Genomic DNA, 22,400 nt, shown 5'->3' with positions numbered 1-22,400 from the left:
ACCCAAATCATAAAGTATTCCTGAAAGACGACAAAGTAAAACGAAAACCTATGTTGTGCTTTATTAGTGGATTGTGAATGACGAAAAAATATGAGGCATATGCATATATGTTTTTGCTTCATATTGCAGCAGATAATGGGAGTACGTCAACTTATGCGATCAAATGACCATTTTTCTAAAAACAATTATCGTCATAACTCGAATGTTTCCGAACAAAACATGCATATTTTTATATGGAGCATATGTATAACTAGGGCTTCCATTTTTCCCGGGAATCAAATTCCCGGGAAACGGGAAATGAAATAATAATTTCCCGGGATTTCCCGGGATCCCGGGAAATAAAAGAAAACTCTCGGAACTAATTCGAAATCGTAGTTTAAATTTGTCGTAAAATATGATTTTGAAAATATACATTCGACATCAGGGATGCTTGCTATTTTGTCGTCAAATGATGAAAGAGTCATTGAAAGCTGAGAAAGTTTTTGTTCATTTCTACAAGCGTTAACTCCTTCTATAAAACGTTCGCCAGTATCAGCATCTGCTCTGGCTCTAGAGTAAGATATGTAGTGTCCTGATGAGCTCCGCTATGTGCTACTTTTCCATATTTTTTTCAACACTTCTTCAGGTTGTATCCTTTTTATCCTAAAATCTGTTTTTCCATCAAGATCTGTTAGCCCACCAATGTTATAAAACAATCAAATAAAACATTTCAGAAATATTTTAAAAATGCAAACGAGGTCTTGAAAAACATTTGACAATAATAGCACAAACCTGCCAAAGCGGTCACTACTATTGCCTGAATATCTGCGAACATTGGTAGCTCTGCTGTTTCACCACAGACACTAAACTTTTAATTCGACTTCACAACGCTTACCGACGTTTGGACCTACTGAGTAAACAAACGATAGATTCAAACTCGCCTGTCTCGCCTCTCTCCAACACGTGTTGGAATGCACCGTATGATTATGTAGCATTTTCAGTTCTTAAACATTAAAAGTGAAATACATAGTGAGATGATGCTAGTAAAAAATGTAATTGATACTCCAAAATCCGTTATCATCAAATTAAAAAAAAAAGACAATTATTACAGAATATTTTAGTATGTTCATTTCCCGGGAAATTCGGGAAACTGATACATAAATCCCGGGAATCGGGAATCCCGGGAAACATGATTTTCCGGGAAATCGTTTCCGGGAATGGAAGCCCTATGTATAACCGTACGAAGAATCCATATCTGCAAAAAAGTGAGTTTTGGTCATTTTGGCTTATACGTCAACTATGTGATCATGGGCAGTAGAAGACCTATCAACTATTTATTCTGCATTATTTTATAAGCCTCTACTTTCAGAAGACCTAACATTGTTTACTTTTTGTTTTATCCATGAGGCTGCCTCGAGAAAAGGCCTATCATTTATTTTTTTCAATTATTGCTAAGCCCATTCGTAAACAAGGCCAACCCTTGTTATCGTTTTGAAGTATGGAATAAGGCTTTTTCAATCACACGTTTTCAAAGGAATTAGCACGAAAAAGTAGAAGGTTGTATCCGAGACACGACCGCCAATTGGACGTAGGATTACGTAAGTGTAGAAGATTTTATTTTGAAACTCTAAATATGTTTCTTGGTGCTGATTTTTGAAGATGGGGCTGTATATTCAATCTGGGTTGGAATATCCTCGACATGTCGCATATCCTGGAAATAAATGGGCGAAAACCCGATTGTTACTATAAACTCATTTCGGTTTATAACTATAAGCAGAGTATTAAAGAAACAGAAGATCGGTAAACAACAGCCTCAACAACATCTTCCTCCATGAATATTTGGTGGCCCTGAAAAGGGCCGTTTGTTTATGTTGGCTTGAAGCCTTTTGAAGTGATGTACGCCATGGTCCCGATGAATGTTAAAGGATGCATCAATCCACTGTTGGGCTGAATCTGTAGAAAACAAAGAAAAGAACAAAACGGAAAGAATGTTTCATATTAAATACATTATGATCTAAATATAAATTTAGTTACCAAATACTCAAGTTTCATTTTCAGGATCAATTATCTATTTTTGCTACGGACTGTCCGGCTGATGTCAATGATTGATCATTCTGGTTGAAATCGAACGTTTTGGCAGATGAACTAGCGGACCAACGACGATCAGTGACGTTAATTCACTTCACTGGGATGGCATCGGTTCTAGAATAAAATAACATAACTGATGAAGAGAACTATGTTTATTTCTAAATCATTAGTTTTACCTCGGGACACCGCAAGAATCGACAAAATAGGCCGGTGGTAGGAGAAGTACGTGCAGTATCTCCTGCATTCCACACTTACGTTCCGGGTGAACGTTAGATCGAGACATGTGCCACCCAGAGTAGTCGCTATAGTTGGATCCGAAGCACAATCCAGATAGAGAAACTGCTTCATGAACCAGATGAAATCTCTGTTCTCCTCTTTCGTCACATCAATATTAAAGTCTCCCGACACTACCACGGGCATGGCAACATGGGTGTACTTTATGAGGTTGCGCACTAAGAAATATTTCTTTTGCTTCAGGGTGGTACCTAGTAAATATTCAAAATTTAATGCAACACACTTAAATACAAACACAACTACTATTTGATTATACCTGGTGAAATATATACCGCAAACAGTAACGTGCGGGTTTCCATGATCGAAACCTCTGCAGCACAGCAGTCCCCATATTCGTCTGCTACACTCAATGCTGGGTCATAGCTTTCATTGAGCTTCGTAATGGCGTGAGAAACGGCCATAGTCGACGAACCAGCACGTTCAAATATTGCCACTCCTCCCGCTCTTGTTCCGTCACGCTTCTCTTGACAAACACAAAGGTATCCATTGATGTTTGTGGTTGTGCCGTTGTCAAGCCAAGTTTCGCTCATTGCAAGCAAATCAACGGCGGTAAGCACCCGATCTGTTGCAATGTCCGACGAGTGTGCATTCAAACTTTGTACATTGATGCTCATCAACGTACAAGCCAACTTGTTTGCGGATATAGCTTCCATGATATCGTCTGTAATGGTGCGCATACGATGGTTACTCAAACGTTCAAGTTCCGTCCGAAGGTCGTTCATTCTAGGGGTCATAGAACCCTTTCCGTGGTGGAACCGGAATGAGTTACTGGCATTCGTCAGATACAATCCGTCGATTGATGTAACCCTGGAAAGACCAACGTAAACTAGCTGCTGTTCCTGACCCTTATCGTAATTATATACGACTTCCGAGAATGTGCCTCCCTGGGACTTATGGACTGTGAGGGCACACGCACTTACAACGGAAACTGAACTCTTTTGCACTTAACACCACCGTTAAGGGTTACGTTCGCCGATCGTTTGACGATTGGAGTCCAGCCTGTTTGTAGCACCCCAGGTCTCGAATACACCAGCGGTCTGGCCTTCACTCTCAACATCTTCCCAATGGACTCATTTTCGAATGCCATCCAAAGCCTCGTGATTGCCTGTTGCTGCGAGTTTCCTTCGTTGTACTCAACATGCATGAGCTCTCCGATCGCTCCGTTCACGATGCCATCTTCGACATCCACGTTGGTGGTCAGCATATAAGGTGTACCAAGAACAAGACGCAACAGATACGGTAAGCCACCAGTCTCTACTACACTCATCTTATGCACCTTTGTGCGAGCACTGGCCAGCTGGGAATTGTCCTTATAACCAGAGTATAGGTCATCTGCAGTACATTCGACAGCCTCTCGATCCATCAACGCCACAGAGTTATACCGTTCGACATCAGCGTTCCGATGGAATAACCGGATCCCTCGAGGGACATGCTGCCGACACCACTCCTCCGTACGGAACCTGCTTTCAATAAGCTCGATTTCCTCAGACGACATCCGCTCACCGTTGCCAATTTTTGTGAGAATGCTGGAGAACTGCTCGTTGGTTTGTCGCATAACTTGAACCAATGGGTAGAAGTCGAGAGATTGCCATAAAACGGCGCCATGCATGGAGTTTATGCTCGGTTTAAACACCGCCCGTGCATTGACCGGTGGCAATTGACGAAGATCGCCGCAAAATACGATCGGCATTCCACCGAATGGATCGTCGTAGTTCCCCGTGATTTCTTGAAGCCGGACATGTACTGTGTTGAGGACATCAGCACCCAGCATGCTTGTTTCGTCGATAATGATGAGCTTCACGTTGGCGAAGGCGTTCCGGTACAGTTGTAATGCCTCGAAACTCAGCTTTGAGCTTTGCCTACGCGACATGCAAATCCGGAATGCGGAATGCACTGTTGTTCCACCTATTGCAACCGCTGCTTTTCCAGTGGATGCGCATGCTACATAAGCGTTGTGCTGCTTATTATGAGCTTGGCTGTACCGGTTCACTGTCTCCATTAGAGTGCGCAAAGTGAACGTTTTGCCACAACCCGCCGGGCCAGTGAAGAATATTTGCACTGGTTTGCAGTTTTCTTCAGAGGAATGCAAGCTGTGGATTACTTGCACGATCAAATCCCGCTGCTGCTCTGCATTCGTGGCACGCACCATTTCGCAATATTCTTGCTTTGACAAGACATTTGATCGCTGTTTGACGACAGCTGCCAAGGGTCCTGTTGGCAAGTTGTGAATATCGTCATCATTCGGCTCCATGACGATCGTGCGGACGAACTCATCGCGCTTCTGGTCGGCAATCACCTGCTGCTCATCGTCTTCGCTGCATATGCGGATGTATTCCTCCACAACCTGATCCAAGTTCATTTCGCAGTCATACTCCTTGTGCTTTGCCAAAATGGCGGCCTCGTTGTCTTCATACAACTTCAGGAACTTGTTCCGATCAAGTACATCGCAGACTTCATTCCTGAACGGTAGGAAGAGGAGAACCATCTCACGCTTATAGTCGACCATTTCCGCCATACTGTATGAGCACCAACGCAATACACGGGGAACTGAACGGAGTCTATATGAATGCTTCGTGGATCTTTCTTCCGAATAATATGCTGCGAAATCCGCCAAGCAGATATCATCCATTCCTCGGCGCAGTTCATACCGTTGGATGATGTTTAGCGTCCACACATCGGTGGAATTGTCGTCGAGATCCTCTTCGTCCATCTGTTTGTTCCGCTTCTTGGATTTTATTCGCTCTTGTGGCCACATTGTCGCAATAAACTCAACCTAAAACGAAATTGAATTCTAAATTGTGAAAACTATATCATTTGATGAATGGTACCTTGCGGCTGGCTTCTGACATCGGTTGCCGAAGCAAATACCAAGCAGCCTCCTGGGCAGACATTTCCACGGAATTTAACATTTTATGCTGACCTTCTTCAACAATCCATTGTAGTCCTGGTCTGGATGCTCTTCCTGGAGCTTTATGAGGTCACGATGTAAACTACTTATGCCTCTGTTGGTCTTGTTTACGTATTCCACAACATAAGCAGCACATGAAAACTCCTCCAGCACAAACTGCAAATCCATATTGGATTTAAGCTTCTCAACGATCCAAGGATTGAATGGATTGGTCCAAAGCTGCGTCATGGAACGTTTCAGCAGAACTGTTGGTCGGCGAATGGAAGAGCGAATCACGTCCAAGTAGTAATCGTACGTGCAACTGCTATCAACGAGAAACGCGTCAAGGCTATCGTAGACCTTCGTTTCAAGAGCTTCCCGCATTTTCGCTGCCTTTCTGTTTAGTTGTTGAAGTCGGCCATCCCCGGCTGTAATAGGGATCAGAATTCTGGTTTGATCCATTGGCCAGTACGGAATATTAAACCGGCAACGTTTATCATTTCGCTTGAAACACGTAAACGTGTGTTTATGAACCTAAAAGGGTTTGACATTGTGAGTGATTACTTGCTAGAAACTATGCGAAATTTAAACCCACCTGATTGCCATAGGTCTCAGGCAGATCTTCCGATCTGATGGAGCACAGAAAATCGATCAACTCAACAGTAGCGGGCATTCTTTCGGAAACATCCTCACGGGGATCGTTCGCCAGCCAGAGCAGAATATGTGCATGCGGGCTGCCACGATGCTGGAACTCGATCCTCTTAAAATAATCTACAACGTGGTATTTTCCGAACGGGCTCAACCTGGTCGATGACAGAAGGCGCAGAAAGATGTTTACCAACTTGTGAAAATATGCACAACACGTGACAGGATCTTCGCTGACAAGTGTAGCACGCTGGAGTGCAGACAACTGTTGCACAATATCGTCCATTTCCGCATTGTTAGAGCCACCAGAAAGCTTCCGCAGAATGCTTAGTAGGTGAGGCCATCTAATTTCATTTGCACTCATCGTCAAAATCATCGTGGGTTTCCCCAGCTGCCGGATCATGGCGAAAACATCCCGTTTTCTTTGCTGCCAATATTGAACGGAGTTCGGAATAGATTTCAGAAAAGAGGTTGCGCTCAATACAGCTTTCCAAAAATTCCCGATCTTGCAACTGCGCCCTTGTTATGTTGGCCGTGCCCATGCATTTAAAGGTATTGTTCAATCCTTCCGATACCCGCAGCCGCATGATTTTCATGGCCATATACAAAATATGCTCCGGTCTCGCGCCCCGCCGATCCCGACGTCGCACCTCGCTAGTAGCCATCATGAACGCTGTCACATGGACTTCACGGTTGAAGCATCTCGGATGACCAAGATAAATATCGGGGAAAGACAGCTCCTCAGCAAACTCATCGTAGATAATGGAAAGCGGTTTCTGATTTTGTGCCGGTGCAAGTTCCAGACACTTGTCTTCATTCCACATGAGCGTATGTTGTTGTCCAATCATCATTTCTACCTCGTTCATCTCGTCGACGACTTCAAGGTCTACTGCCCTACGTTCCTCCGAAATATCCGTCTGCTCTGTTTGTCCGATCGCAGCCAAGTTTTCTTCATTGAAAACAATTCCATTCCGCCTGTAGAGCGGTGTAGTAACCAGATAGTTCAGCCATGCTTTAACGGTACCTTTCTTCACGTAGCCGGACAAGTAACTTGATTTGTGTATGAAGTGTTTCTTGATGCACACGTTGATAGCATAGTCGTCATCCAGGTGGCGGGAAGTTCGCCTACCATCTGGGCCACGTCGACTGGAATGTTGATAATTTGGCCGATTATTGCCAAACTACCTGTTGCATGTTAATGAAAATAGGTTAGGAAAATCATATATTTATTTGATGTAATACATTTTTAAGTTAAAATAACTTTTCCACAAACCTGCAGTATGCCGCAAACGACGAAACTGCATGAAATTGATCCTGGGAGACACCAGTCTTGTGGTGAGAGGGTCTAGCGGAGGCAAATTGGACGGAAACTTGGGATATGTAAAGCGATTCGTTTTCGACAATGTAGGAATTGATCCGCGGTTCAGGCTTGTTCGACAAGTAGCACACGCCAAAAATCCTTCCACCGTTTCGAAATAATTTGTCGCCAGTAACACGGCAGCATTTGAGTCGGAGATTGGTTTCAAATCATTCCTGAACCAGATTCTAGCACACACATCACAAGCGCAACCGAAATCGTTTTCCACGAAACGTTTCTGGAACTCCCGATCAGCCCGATCGAAATTGGGTTTGTCTTGTGTTAAAAGCGAAGAAATATGTTCGCCATCATCATCGACAGCAGACACGTTTTCTTCAAAGTCACCACGCTCATCATCGACATCTGCTCTTGCGGACTGCATCACAACATTTTCACCGGCGTCGGAATCTTCATGATCAGAGTTTACGACCGTATCAGCACGGATTAAGTTGAATTCTACTCGAAGAAATTGTAACACGGGAAGATTAATCCTTATTGACAGACAGATATACATAATTGACAGATGCATTCGCATTTAAAATGACTGTACTAAGTACAATAAGACATTTAAAAACATAAAAGATGAAATGAAAAATTATTGCCAAGCGTACTATAAACAACAATAGCATAGTAAAATAAAATTCAAGTAGCATGTGTTTAGGATATATTTGTACAAAACACACTATCCAAAAGTTTAAGTAAATCTTAACTTTATGTCATAAAAATCTATTTGTTAAAATTTTGCGATTCGCTGGAATCTAATATGTTATTGTTCCAAATATTAAATTCAAAATTCAATTGAATCAAATAATAAACAAGTAAAAGACACCGTAGATTTAATACGACCCAATAATTCATTAAATAAAAATAATATTTGAGAAGCTCCAACTATTTAATTCAAATTTAATCCGAATCATACTCAAATTCAGAACAATTAAATAATATGTCCGAAAAATATATCGAAATTCAAACTCAAGACAAAATAGAAATTCGGTTCAAATCTTATCCATTAATACATGAATGCAAAATTCAAACACAATCGATTTGCAAATTTAATTCAACACCAAATTAAAGGACCAAATCTTACCGATTGTGTGATTTCAACTCTACTGGCAGGCTAATGTAACCTACCAAGTGAATGAATTCGGAACTATATTAACAAATTGAATATCTAAGAACTTTTTGGGCTTTTGGGATTGGAATTATATTGTTCCATTTATCGTTTAGCGATTTATAAAAACCCAACAAACAATTCAGGCTAAATAAGCTAATAAGTAAACATTTGCAGTATATATTTCGAAGTACTTGAAGAACTTCAGCCGTTAAAAGTACTTACCATGTTGTCAATGCTACATTTATTGAAAATAATATATAAATTATGTGTAATAACAATGTAATACATTCGACGACAAGCAAAGAGAAATAGAGGTATTCGTAATAGAAAATAGGTAATAGATAATATTCGTTGATAATTTCACATTTATAGATAAATCTGCTATATAAAATGATAAAATGCAAAAAATGCAAAATTTCTATACTGTCATCATAGAATTTGAAGATTAGTTCACATTATTGATATGTATTTACACATTTGCTGCTAATAATAACTTCCTACCTCGAGTTGAGGGCCCTTCGCCAGCGTCCCAACCGGTAGCCGACGACGTACTACCCTTGGCCGCTTTCAACTTGGCCCGATAACTCCGTGCCCGTTCAGCGTCCGTCCTTGAAAGCTTTGAGGGTGCGTCCGATTGTTGATCCCTTTCACGCTTCCTGGAATTGCGTTTATACTTCGCTGCCAAGTATTGCGACATCGCACTGTATTCACTAGTATCGAATAAACTTCTTCTAAGCACAACTAATGTTTCTCACTTCACCGATGTGATACGAGACACTAACTGTATATCGAAAAAATATGAAAATTGCATCACGTTAGCTATTGAAAAGTGATGTCTGTGCTAGAGAATGCATGCATATTGAATGCCAAGTTGAACCTGGTGAGAAAATGTTTATTTCAAGAATACCCTGTTTAGTAGGTGCTGGGATTAGAGATGATATTCGATTGAAAATTTACTCAAATGTTAGCAATTTTCATATTTATTTAAATACGGCGTTGTTCTGTTGCTCTCAAGCAATTATGAATTGCACTTTGCAGAAAATTCGTCTCAGCTCAAAATACTCCCATGTAATATGATAGTTATTATAAGAACCAATTTGTTTTCCACAATACGCCTATCCAATCACAAGCAGCAATAAAGCTTATGATTTGTACTTTGAAAAACATTTGTCTCGGCTCAATCTTCACTCGTGTGAAATTATGATTCTGAAAAGAACCCATTTGTTTTCAGTAATGCACCTTCCCAATCACAAGCAGCAACAAAACCGAAGCAGAATCTAGAAAAAATTTCATTTCATTGCTACCGACCCCAATGTCAGACGCTCGATAAGTTACCGCTAAAACGCGACATACGCCATCATGCGAATCAATTTTCGCAGCATCCCCCTCCGAAGAGCGCTTGCGCTGCTGCCGACGCCAAGCGATTGTAATTTGCACTTTTAAGAAGTAAAAGAAGAAGAAGAAGAAGAGTCGCTGGTTATGTTCGAAAGCACTGGCATCGAACGAACGAAAGGCGGAGCAAACAAGCCGATGCCAAGCGATCATAATTTGCAATTTGATTTGTAAAAGAAGAAGAGCTAACAGACATATCTCGACCTCCGATCTGATCGGTCACTCGCGGTTGTATTGTTATCAACTGACTCGCTTCGTTGTCGTGTGAAGTACGCTACGCATTCGTGTGTGTGTGCGAATTGATCCCATCATGGGTGGCAGCGCAGCAGACTCGGCTGCGAACAAAGGTGTGAAGAAAAAGACGCTATCAAACAACATTTTTTCCACTCTCCGGGACGATGATGCCGGTGATCCACTGACTCGCAAGAGGCCAAAGCTTCAACAGAAGGAAAATCAAATCGAACGGAAGGAGAAGTGCCCGCCGATTTTCGTCAAGGGAAACACCCAAACATTGCGGTCTAATCTGCGAGAGCGCATCGCTAAGGGCACACTTAAGTGCTCCATCAAGCTTTGCTCCGATGGCCTGAAGCTGATGACTGAGACGAAGCCTCAGTACTACAGGATGCTGGACGATTTGAAGCAAAACAATCATGAGTTTTATACTCATGATATGCCCAGCGACAAGCCGCTTAAGGTGGTGCTACGAGGTCTCGATGACATGAATATCGAGGAATTGAAAAGCTTACTAGTGGAATGCGGACTGATCGCTACCGCTGTACACAAGATTGCCAGACAAGATACGTCGAAAAAATATCGTGACCAATTTTACTTAATCCATTTACAACATGGGTCAATTACTCTAAGGGACCTGAGAAAAATAAAGATAATCGACAGCACCGTTGTCGACTGGCAGCGGTACAGACCAGTTCATCGTGACTTTACGCAGTGTATGAACTGCTGTAATTTCGGTCATGGCACTAGAAATTGCCATTTGGCGCCACGCTGCGTCAAATGTGGCGAAAATCACAAAACAGAGAAATGTCTCTGGTTTATTATCGAGAAGAATCCGGACATGCAGCAATTGGATGTCAACTGCGCAAATTGCGGAGCAGAACACGAGGCCACCGCCAAGGAGTGTCCGAAGCGCGCCGCTTTTATTGAAGTACGCAAGAAAGCAAGCTTCAAGTACCAGCCAGCGAGAAAACAGCCACCTGTGCTGAATGAACAAAACTATCCTGAGCTAGTTCCATTACAACACCCGAAAACTACTGTAATACCGCCATCGAGTTTACCACCGATCAACCAATGGCCACCGACTCGTCCTCCTGGATTTCGGCAGCAGCATGAAGAAAAGTCTGCTTCAGACGCAGATGCAGCTCCACTCTTCACTACGGAGCAACTGGTTCCCATCTTTAACCAACTGGCGACTCGTTTGCATGGCTGCAAGACGAGATTCGATCAGATTCTTACTCTAGGGATGTTTATAATTGAGAACGGATGTTAAACTGATCCAAATAAATAAACGCCAGCTCACCAGGTTTGGCTGTTTTAGGTTAAGATAGTTTAGATAGGTAGGTTATAAAATTAATAAATTAAAATCTAAAACTAAATGCTATAAAGCAGAAAATGTAAAACAAAAAACAACAACAAAATACAATTTCACATTTTGAAAAATATTATTAATAGAGATGCAGAACTACTATACAGGTTAAATCACTCAACATGTAAATCAAATGTGTAAAACAAAAATATTGAAATAAAGAAATATTTCTAAAAGAAGAAGAAGAAGAAGAAGGAGAAGAAGAGGCCCTTGTTATGTACGAATGCATTGGCATCGAACGAAAGAAAGGCGGAGCAAGCAAGCCGATGCCAATGATACGGCGCTCAAAGGGGCGGGGCCTCGAAGTCCATGCAAACGTATTCTGACCAGCCGAAGTCTGATTTTCTCGGAAAATCGGCAGGACAATTACATCGCAGCGCCGACCAGAAATCACCGGCGGTGAAAAGGCTGAGAAGAAACATCATCAAGGGCGTCTCATCAGTAGTAATAAACTACTACTACTACTTCTCGGAAATTCGGCAGGACAATTACATCGCAGCGCCGACCAGAAATCACCGACGGTGAAAAGGCTGAGAAGAAGGGCGTCTCATCGAAGGCGTCGAGTATCTTCGTGCGTGTCGAGCTGGCCAAGCCCGCCGTTTCGGAGGGTTCCAAAGTCGTCACCAAGTAAGTCAGCTCCTAATGAATGAACGAGGAAGTAGCTTCACTTAAAACGGCTCTTTTCGGGGCAACAGTCCCACTCAAAGAGGAGAGGAGTTTTCGTACCGTGCACGCCGGAAATCAAAAATTTGATATGAGTATCCACTACTGATGCCACTGTCAGCCAATTTAGAATTTGCCGCTGGAACACGATAGAAGTCATCCATCCTAATACATTGTTTTGGAACGTCTCCATGCAAGGAGCGCATCGGCTGCTACAGCCAAAGAACTTTGCCCGTCACCAAGCGATTATGATTTGCATTTTTGCAGATTTTTGTCTCAGTTCAACCTTCTCCCGTGTAAAAGATAATTTTGTTTCCAATGACGCGCCTTTCCAATAATAAACAGCAAGTACGCCGAAATCAGAATCTTGGGAAAATCTGATTTGACGCAACTCAATGATGTGAGACGTCATCATTGTTTAATTCCACACTTTTAATTGATAGCAGATTCCAACTTTCTACCGTCGCCAAGCGGTTATGATGTGCACTTTGAAGAAAATATTTTGGCTCTACCTCTTAATAGTACATTTGCCAAGAATTGATTTTGATCCACAATGCGCCTTTCTAATCAATCATAGCAAACAAACGATAGTCCGTATCTTGCGTAAAAATTTCACTTTTCTGCTAAATAGTCACTATTAAGAAAACATTTTCAGTGACGCCACTGGTATGCGGGGACCGTAATCGCTGCCATTTTGCAATCAACTCTATCTTCTCATAAAATTTTGGTCCTGAGAAGAACCGGTTTTCTTTCCAAAATGCGCCACTAACAGTAACTAAACGATAGTCCGAAGATTGTTGCTTTTAGCGATGGCCTCTCGATGTTCCACTTTCTGCTGAGACTGCTCCTACGGGCGTCATCGTTGTGCCCGCTCTCCGAGAAAATTTAGTTGAACTGAGGATTGGAGTCGAGCCCGTAGGTTGCACGATTTTGATGTCTGTGCTTGCGATGCACATCGCGATTGGTTGGTTTACCGATTTTCAGTGCCTAGTAAAATTCAATTTTTCAATAGTTCAGCACTTTGAATGCATTTTTTCGATAGCTGAGCAAAATCTTAAAGAGTTCGTCGATCGATTAACACCAAAATCTTTAAAATCGGTTGAAAGACGGCTGAGTTATTAGCCCATACTTCCTGACCACTTTTCGTGACGGTCTCAAATTTGAAACTGCAGAATGACCCCCCAATGTTCCGGAAAGACGTAATCCTACGTCAAAAACCCAGATTAATCCACCTACAGTGAGATTTTGACCCTTCCTCAGATATAAGGATTTTTTTTCCAGACTCCAGTATTTAAAACGAGATAAAACTACTCAGCTTCCCACGGCGATTTACCGTGAAAGTGACAAAATAATTGCCTACCCAAAGGCGGATGTCATGGGTTGAGTGACAACTCAACGAATGATAACGTACTGTACTTCATGCTGCCTATCTATAAGGAGCTCGTCGGATTGAATAACTAATGTGACATGGTTAATAACTATCGTAACCCTGGTTGCATATATTGTACTCGCAATTTCCAGAGACCTCGATATTAAATAATCCAGAACTAACTAAATCAGTCATTGATCTGAGCGAAACTCAATAGCGTTCAATAATAACATATATTTCGCCTTATGGATGCCTAATTTGGAAAAACTAAACTTGTTCAATACCTTAAAGTGAGCGAGATTTTTATGGTAGTAAATTTCAGATTTTTTACACATACGCACACATACATGCATACAAGTGATCTATTAGTGTCTCAAAACATGCCCACATTTGCTATCTAGCTTCCACTGAAGAAATTTTTTAAATCCCTTTCAATTTTTACGTTTTTGCTTTTCTGAGAAGATTTTTTTGTACATGCTGCTATATGTTCCTCAATTAAAATCATTTGTTTCTTTGAATCAAATCAGAAAAATAGGCATAATTCCATATCACATCATTTGTTATAATTATATTTTCAATTTCAAAGTGAATTTGTTCCAAATACCATATATTTTATTTAATAATTCACGAGATTTATTGATAGATTAATACGTAACACACCTGCGTAACGCATACAAAGTGAAATTATAGACACTTCTGAAGGAAGGGTCAAAAAGCAGTTCTAGCGCAGTTTTTAAAAAAATCTATCGCCTGTTATCACAAAATAATGGGCAACGGTTTCTCTTTGCTAATTGGTAAGTATATTAATGTATAGCTGTGATAAATAAACGTTTTTATAAGCTCGAATTCTTTCCAGCTGCCGCTGCGGCTGTTCAGAGAAGAACGGAATGCAATTTTCTTCCTTAGGGCCGATTTCTTCACCTTCGCCTAACTCTTAAGCGGTGCTTACTCATACGCTTAAACCTGGTTTAAGCACTAAGCGGAGGTGAAGAAATCCGCCCTTAATGTGATAAACACCAATTGTGTTAAAAAGCCAAGGAAGGAATTAACAAAACCGGTATATTCATTACCACTGGATATGTCATCAGCTAATTTGAAAGAGGGACCACTAAATCTATCGTTGGTAGAAAATAAACCATTGGATTTGGCAATGCATAGAACACGATTGCTGTCACGTAGTGTTGATACTAACAATAATGTGCAAAGTGAAAGACGTCCGTTGAATTTAATCGTTGGAAACCAAAGCATATGTGAGTACAGTATCCAATAAGATTCATTATATTTAGGTATACGCATAATATATTTACAACTGCGTATAACAATCTTTTATATGTACGCAATCCAAAGATGATTCCGTTACAGCACCTTCCAAGGACGACTCCGGGAAAAGATGTATTTTTACTGCAGACCATTCCGTTATCCCCAAACGTGAGAAATATACTGGAGTTTGCAATTCGGTATGACAAGGTCAAAACAGTACGCTATCGACGATAGGTTTGAAAGTGATTCACCGACGTCTAGATTGCATTTATCCGGAAAAAATTTTTTTTTGAAGCTGCAAATGCTACTATTTCTCAAGCCGGACCAAGAAAACCGCAACTATCTACCACCAGTCTGATATCCGGTCCACCGATACCGACACCAAAACGTTTCGACGAGAGATGCAATAATATTGCCGATAGTGATTCACTTACATGTTCTGCCATCTCTGGAATCGGTGTATTCGAAGATACGGCAGTGCATGTCACTCCAATAGCACTATCCGATGACAAATGTATCCGTAGCTCTGACATTGACAATATTGCACAAAGTCAGTTACATCTCTCGAGTTTATTCGTTGGAAGTCAAAACAAAGATTCATCAGTCAAAGTAACGCCAACAGTAACAGCGCTTTCTAGTATACATGCACATTGCACATACTAGTATAAGGGACAAAGCATTGGAAGACGTTGGATGATGAAGAAGATGATGATGCTCCTATTGGGGATGCCACATTTTTGGACATGTTTTTAATCGAGGCATATTTTGAACCATACCATAACCATACGATTGTGGGTCTTTATGGAGATGATGTTGGAATCGACGTAGATGACCATTCTGGCGACGATGAAAATGGTGATTTTTTTAAATACAGGTATGGTATTTTTGGTAGTATCAACGATTAATATACTTACAGGCAAAGGAAGCGACATACAAAATCGGGAAGAACGACTGTCTCAAATTGACAAAAGCGTGGAGAAGGGTAATCACTTTTGCGCTTGGGGTAATCCCTTTTGCGTGTGGGAGTATAAGTAAAGCCCGTTGTCCATTGTTCGTGATAATGATAAATAGTATGACAAACAGTGTACTAGCTTAATTATTATAGATTATTATTCACTGTTTTATGTAACACATAAATTCAACATTCCCGAAGAGTCCATTTTTGATGGGTCTAATGTATCGTTTAAAACCAAATTTTAAGAAATTTGCATTTCCGAAGCACACGAACTATACAACCACTTCGATTTTGTCACCCCCGATAAACTCGTGATAGGTGGCTAGCACTATCTTCTCGTGAGTCCAGTGTTGGAAAAAACTCAAAATCAAAAAACTCATGAACGATTAAAATCAATCGTGAGTTGAAACGCATCCAACTCTACACCTAAAAACCTAAAAACCACCTAGGTTTCCTAGGTTTGCTTTTGTACTCCTTCGTAAATTAACGGTTTTTTAACCTTCAACACATAGAACAATGGATTGGATAATCATGCGTGTGTAAACAATAAACTGCCCCCAAATTGATTTTAAACACTTTTCGGAGCGAAATGATTTTTTTTGGGAAATGTGGGAAAAGATCCGGCTTAGCATGAAAAACTAAGACGTGAGGCATTCCTTTCAATTCGCAAACGAGTTAGTTCGCGGGGAAGCGCTCAATAATTGAGATTTATGAATGATCTTACCAACACTGCTCTTGACCCCTTCTTGTCATGTACCTAGTTCTCGGCGTGTTGATGACCATTCCGATCCGCTCAGCTTTCTACTTCAATTTGATGCTTCTCCATATTCTCATGACAGAGAAAGACTAATGTCGTTTTCGGTTTTAAACCTGGGTCAGGTCCGACCCCGACTCTGAATAACCGAATGAAAAACGAATCGGGGTCGAGTCAGTATGATGGTATTAGTGAGAACTGAGAAGCCATATCATCTGTTTTATTTTCAATTCGCACTTTTATTAGCTGGCATAAACAAACATATTTTATCTATTGAATTTTGTTATTAGTGTTATTTTTTTCTTGTTTTATGAATTATGGGGGAAATCAGACGTTTCTTCTAGTAATTGTTTAATTTAAAAAATGACTATTATTCCATCAATAAATTTATGTTATTGAGAGCTTGTGATGAATGACGATGGAAATGTGAATTGCCGTGAAAGAATTTATGCCAATCCATGTTTCTCGATAAACCATTATGCTGATTCTATATGGCTTTTTGGGCAACAGTGATTGTGTTACAGTAGATTTGAATTATCAGTTATGTGATTCAAATGAAACAGAACAAGAAAATACGGAAACACTTTGCAAAAAATCCAATACAAAATTTATTTAGATTTGGGGCCTTTTATTTTAAAACAAAGAATCGAATCGTACAAGAGTTAAACAGCATTCTTTTTTGTTAACAGAACTGCAATCTTCTTCTTCTTCTTCTTCTTTCTTCTATATATATTTATTTATTTACATATATAAAAACCAATCTATGTATGTATGTTCTCTAACTACTTCTAAACCACTTGGCAGATTTCAACCAAAATTAGTACACACAGGGCCGGATTTAGCGGGGGGCCGGGGGGGCCGTGGCCCCGGGCCCCCACAAATCTTATGTACCAAAACCAATTTTTTTATACATTTTGGGGCCCCCACAAGCTGTCGGCCCCGGGGCCCCCTTCCGGCTAAATCCGGCCGTACACATATTGTCTATCCTCAGGGGAAGTTAACAAAGGGGTGTGATGGTCATTTGGAAAAGAGAGAGAGGTGGTGGGAGGGGTTTTCTTCAGAAAACAAACAATTCTGTTTAACTTTCAACTCCCAGGGCCGATTTCAACCAAATTTTGTAAACATATTCACTAAGAGGAGGCGATCATATGAGAGGGGATTTGGGAAAGGGGAAGAGATCTGGATGGAGGGGTATTGTTCAGAAAACGGGCAATTTAGTGTAACTTCTGAACCCCTGCACCGATTTCAACCAAATTTGATACACACATTGGTCATTGGTGAAATGGTCATTGAGAAAAGAAGGAGGGTAAGGGGGAAGGGGTTGTCTTTAGAAAACGAGCAATTCAGTGTAACTCAAAAACCCGCAGGACCAATTCCAACCAGATTAAATGATTAAATCATTTAACTCTATTATTATAGATTATGATTAATGATTTATTCATTTTTGACAATGATTAACGATTATGAATAATGAAAAAAAAACTTCTGGAGTACGATAAACGATTACCGATCGTCATTAACTGTTGACACAGTATGTGTAGGATTAATGATTAACGATCGATATGATTAATGATTAATGATTATGAATGATCAAATTAAATGATTTGCATAGTCATCAATAATCGAGTTACCTTTATTCCAAATTTTAAAAGGTATGAAAATTATATGATTATGATTAAAGATTAATTAATAAAAGTAAGGTATGCAATAATACAATGTTCCAGCATAACTTCTTTACCCTTTGCCCGATTTCAACCAAATTTGGAACAAACATTCTTTTTCTTAAGAAGGCGAAGATGATAGGGATGATATTCAGAAAACGGGAAGGTTGTGAAGGGACTGGCATTGTTCAGCTCTCAATCAGCTCAGTGTAACTTCTGATCTCCCCTTAGCCGATTTCAGTCAAATTTGGAACACACATTCTTCATATTAAGTGGGTTAAGGGTGGAAAAGGGTGTGGGGGAGTTGTATTGTTTAGTTATCGATCAACTCAACACTTCATCGGAATCGTGGTTGGCCCAGTGAAAAGCAATAATTAATGTGATTCCTTCTGGATGGTGAATATGATCCTTCCAAAAAATAGACGTTTTCCCGGAATAAGGCATCGATTGATGTTTTTCCTTCTTTAGAAATAGACGTTTGTCCGGAATAAGGGGATTGTGAGTTTGATCTCTTCTTTGAAATCAGTCAGTGTTTTCAAATGAAATCTGCCTTCTTCATTTATTTATTTATTTTTATTTTTAACAAAAAAATTAGAATAGGGAAAAACCCCTTTGAGTGAATTCTTTAAGAATTACTTCTCAAAAAGGCACAGAACCTAAATCTGCCTTCTTCCAATCAAATGATGAAGTATCAATAAGAAAACACAATTATCCTGTTGACCAATTGGTTTATTCATTTTCCGATTGTGAAAAAACTGCGAATTAAACTGGTAACGCAGAGCAAGGCCGGGTACATGCAGCTAGTAATGAATAAATTAATGATATGAACATTTTGGTATAAATAACTTCATGGAGGCAGATACTCTGGTACGCTGTTTTCCCATTGATAGAGCAATTATACCTAAAGTATATGTTCGAATACGGCACGGCAAATTCTGGGTAAAGCGTACCATTGGTACTTCGCGTACCTGAAGGAATAAAATAGACCCCATCTCGCGGTCCTTAGCCTCTTACCCAGCAACTCCTATCCCTACCTCCCCGCGGTGCTGGCCGGGATACGAGTAACCTTAGGGAAGATCGGGTAACCAACCCCGGTGGGAACTATGGTCGTATGCTGACAAGGAAGGGGGGGTTTGCTCCTCTCCGGAGGTGCAAATCTTATTGAGCGTCTGTTCTCCATATCAGAATCGGCTCACAACAGCGTCTGTTCTCCATGTTAGGGGCGGCTGATCATCGTCCGAATGCCAGCAAGGGACTCTAAAGTGAAACTGTGCACCATGGTCCACTGGAAATAAGGAGGAATGGTCCTCCGGAAATTTAGGGGTTTGGTGTCAGGCCCTGCAAGCCAGCCTTTAAAAATCATAAGCAACAAACAATAAACAAGAGAGTACGCACCGGAAGCATCGGCGAAGACCACTGCGACGAAAAGGGACTAGCGATTGGAAACTCGGTTCGTGGAACTGCAAATCTCTCAACTTCATCGGGAGCACACGCATACTTGCCGATGTGCTCAAGGATCGTGGATTCGGCATCGTAGCGCTGCAGGAGGTTTGTTGGAAGGGATCAATGGTGCGAACGTTTAGAGGTAATCATACCATCTACCAGAGCTGCGGCAACACACACGAGCTGGGAACAGCTTTCATAGTGATGGGCGATATGCAAAGGCGCGTGATCGGGTGGTGGCCGATCAATGAAAGAATGTGCAGGTTGAGGATCAAAGGCCGGTTCTTCAACTTCAGCATAATCAACGTGCATAGCTCACACTCCGGAAGCAATGATGATGATAAGGACGCATTCTACGCGCAGCTGGAACGTGAATACGACAGCTGCCCAAGCCACGACGTTAAAATCATCATAGGAGATTTGAACGCTTAGGTTGGCCAAGAGGAGGAGTTTAGACCGACTATTGGGAAGTTCAGCGCTCACCGGCTGACGAACGAAAACGGCCTACGACTAATTGATTTCGCTGCCTCCAAGAATATGGCCATTCGCAGCACCTACTTCCAACACAGCCTTCCGTATCGGTACACCTGGAGATCACCACTGCATACAGAATCACAAATCAACCACGTTCTAATTGATGGACGGCACTTCTCCGACATTATCGACGTCACTGGTGATGGTTAAACTGCGCCCAAAACTATCCGTCATCAACAATGTTCGGTACCGACGACCGCCGCGGTACGACCTAGAGCGACTGAAGCAACCTGATGTCGCCACTGCATACGCGCAGCATCTCGAGGCAGCGTTGCCGGAAGAGGGTGAGCTCGATGGGGCCCCTCTTGAGGACTGCTGGAATACAGTTAAAACAGCCATTAACGACGCAGCGGAGAACAATGTCGGGTATATGGGACGAAGTCGACGGAACGATTGGTTCGACGAAGAGTGCAGACAGATTCTGGAGGAGAAGGACGTCGCGCTGCAGCAAGGTACCCGGCAGAACGTGGAACGTTATAGACTGAAGCAGAGACAGCAGACCCGCCTTTTTCAGGAGAAGAAACGCCGCCTGGAAAAAGCGGAGTACGAGGAGATGGAACGAACGTGTGGTGATCGAAAGGTGGAAGCAGCACTACGAGGAACATTTGAATGGCGCTGAGAGTACAGGCAGTGACAGTCAAGGCAGCGGAGGAGATGACTACGTCAGTTCAGCGGACGATGGAAGCCAACCAGCGCCCACCTTGAGGGAAGTTAAGGATGTCATCCAACAGCTAAAGACCAATAAAGCAGCTGGTAAGGATGGTATCGGAGCTGAGCTTATCAAGATGGGCCCGGAAAAGCTAGCCACTTGCCTGCACAAATTGATAGTCAGAATCTGGTAAACTGAACAGCTACCGGAGGAGTGGAAGGAAGGGGTTATATGCCCCATCTACAAGAAAGGCGACAAGCTGGAGTGTGAGAACTTTCGACCGATCACCATCCTTAATGCTGCCTACAAAGTGATATCCCAGATCATCTTCCGTCGTCTGTCACCATTAGTGAATGAGTTCGTGGGAAGTTATCAAGCCGGCTTCGTTGACGGCCGCTCGACAACGGACCAGATCTTTACTGTACGGCAAATCCTTAAAAAATGCCGTGAATACCAGGTCCCAACGCATCATCTGTTCATTGATTTCAAGGCGGCATACGACAGTATAGACCGCGTAGAGCTATGGAAAATTATGGACGAGAACAGCTTCCCTGGGATGCTTACCAGACTGATCAAAGCAACGGTGGATGGTGTGCAAAACTGTGTGAAGATTTTGGGCGAACACTCCAGTTCGTTCGAATCGCGCCGGGGACTAAGACAAGGTGATGGACTTTCGTGCCTGTTATTCAACATTGCGCTAGAAGGTGTCATGCGGAGAGCCGGGTGTAACAGCCGGGGTACGATTTTCAACAGATCCAGTCAATTTATTTGTTTCGCGGATGACATGGACATTGTCGGCCGAACATTTGCAAAGGTGGCAGAACTGTACACCCGCCTGAAACGTGAAGCCACAAAAGCTGGACTGGTGGTGAATGCGTCAAAGACATGCTTGTGGGCTCAACCGAGCGCGATAGAGCCCGCCTGGGAAGCAGTGTTACGATAGACGGGGATACCTTCGAGGTGGTCGAGGAATTCGTCTACCTCGGATCCTTTTTAACGGCTGATAACAATGTCAGTCGTGAAATACGAAGGCGCATCATCTGTGGAAGTCGGGCCTACTACGGGTGACAGAAGAAACTACGGTCAAAAAAGATTCTCCACCGCACCAAATGTGTCATGTACAAGACGCTAATAAGACCAGTTGTCCTCTACGGACATGAAACATGGGCAATGCTTGAGGAGGACTTGCAATCACTCGGAGTATTCGAGAGACGGGTGCTTAGGACCATCTTTGGCGGTGTGCAAGAAGATGGTGTGTGGCGGCGAAGAATAAACCACGAGCTCGCCCAACTCTAAGGCGAACCCAGTATCCAGAAGGTAGCTAAAGCCGGAAGGGTACGATGGGCAGGACATGTTGCAAGAATGTCGGACAGCAACCCTGTAAAGATGGTGTTCGCTTCCGATCTGGCAGGTACGAGACGGCGTGGAGCGCAGCGAGCGAGATGGGCAGACAAGGTGCAAAACGACTTGTATGTATTATGTATTATGTGTATTATGGCGTCAAATTGTTGATTCAGTGTTATCTGTTTAGTTGTAGACTAAATAAATGAAATTAAATGAATGAATGGAACGAAAAGAAACTACAACGAAGTATAGTTCAATCTGATGTAACCCAAACAGACGAAAATAGCACAATAATATTAAATATAGATAAGATAGCAAAATTAGATATGGACATGATTGATATAAGAGATAAAAGATCAGACAACAATATCAATAAAATATTATGAGGAGATCAAGTTATGCTATTTGTAAA

General features: G+C 41.8%; 2 protein-coding genes across 3 annotated transcripts in view; one reads left to right on the top strand and one right to left on the bottom strand.

Moving 5' to 3' along the window:
- Positions 1-22,400, top strand: part of LOC134227610 (zinc finger protein rotund) — a 571,062-nt gene that overhangs the window by 188,376 nt on the left and 360,286 nt on the right. The gene's annotated exons all lie outside the window — the stretch shown is intronic.
- LOC134220657 (uncharacterized) lies at positions 2,092-3,273 on the bottom strand. Its single transcript, XM_062699761.1, has 3 exons — positions 2,618-3,273; positions 2,244-2,552; positions 2,092-2,181 (listed from the first exon to the last, which is right to left on the bottom strand). Exons 1-3 carry the CDS (start codon positions 3,093-3,095, stop codon positions 2,162-2,164), a joined length of 807 nt encoding a protein of 268 aa, XP_062555745.1. The 5' UTR covers positions 3,096-3,273; the 3' UTR covers positions 2,092-2,161.

This window comes from Armigeres subalbatus, chromosome 3, assembly GCF_024139115.2.
Source record: "Armigeres subalbatus isolate Guangzhou_Male chromosome 3, GZ_Asu_2, whole genome shotgun sequence".
In the NCBI taxonomy this organism is placed as follows: domain Eukaryota; kingdom Metazoa; phylum Arthropoda; class Insecta; order Diptera; family Culicidae; genus Armigeres; species Armigeres subalbatus.
This window is presented reverse-complemented; position numbering and strand designations above follow the sequence as displayed.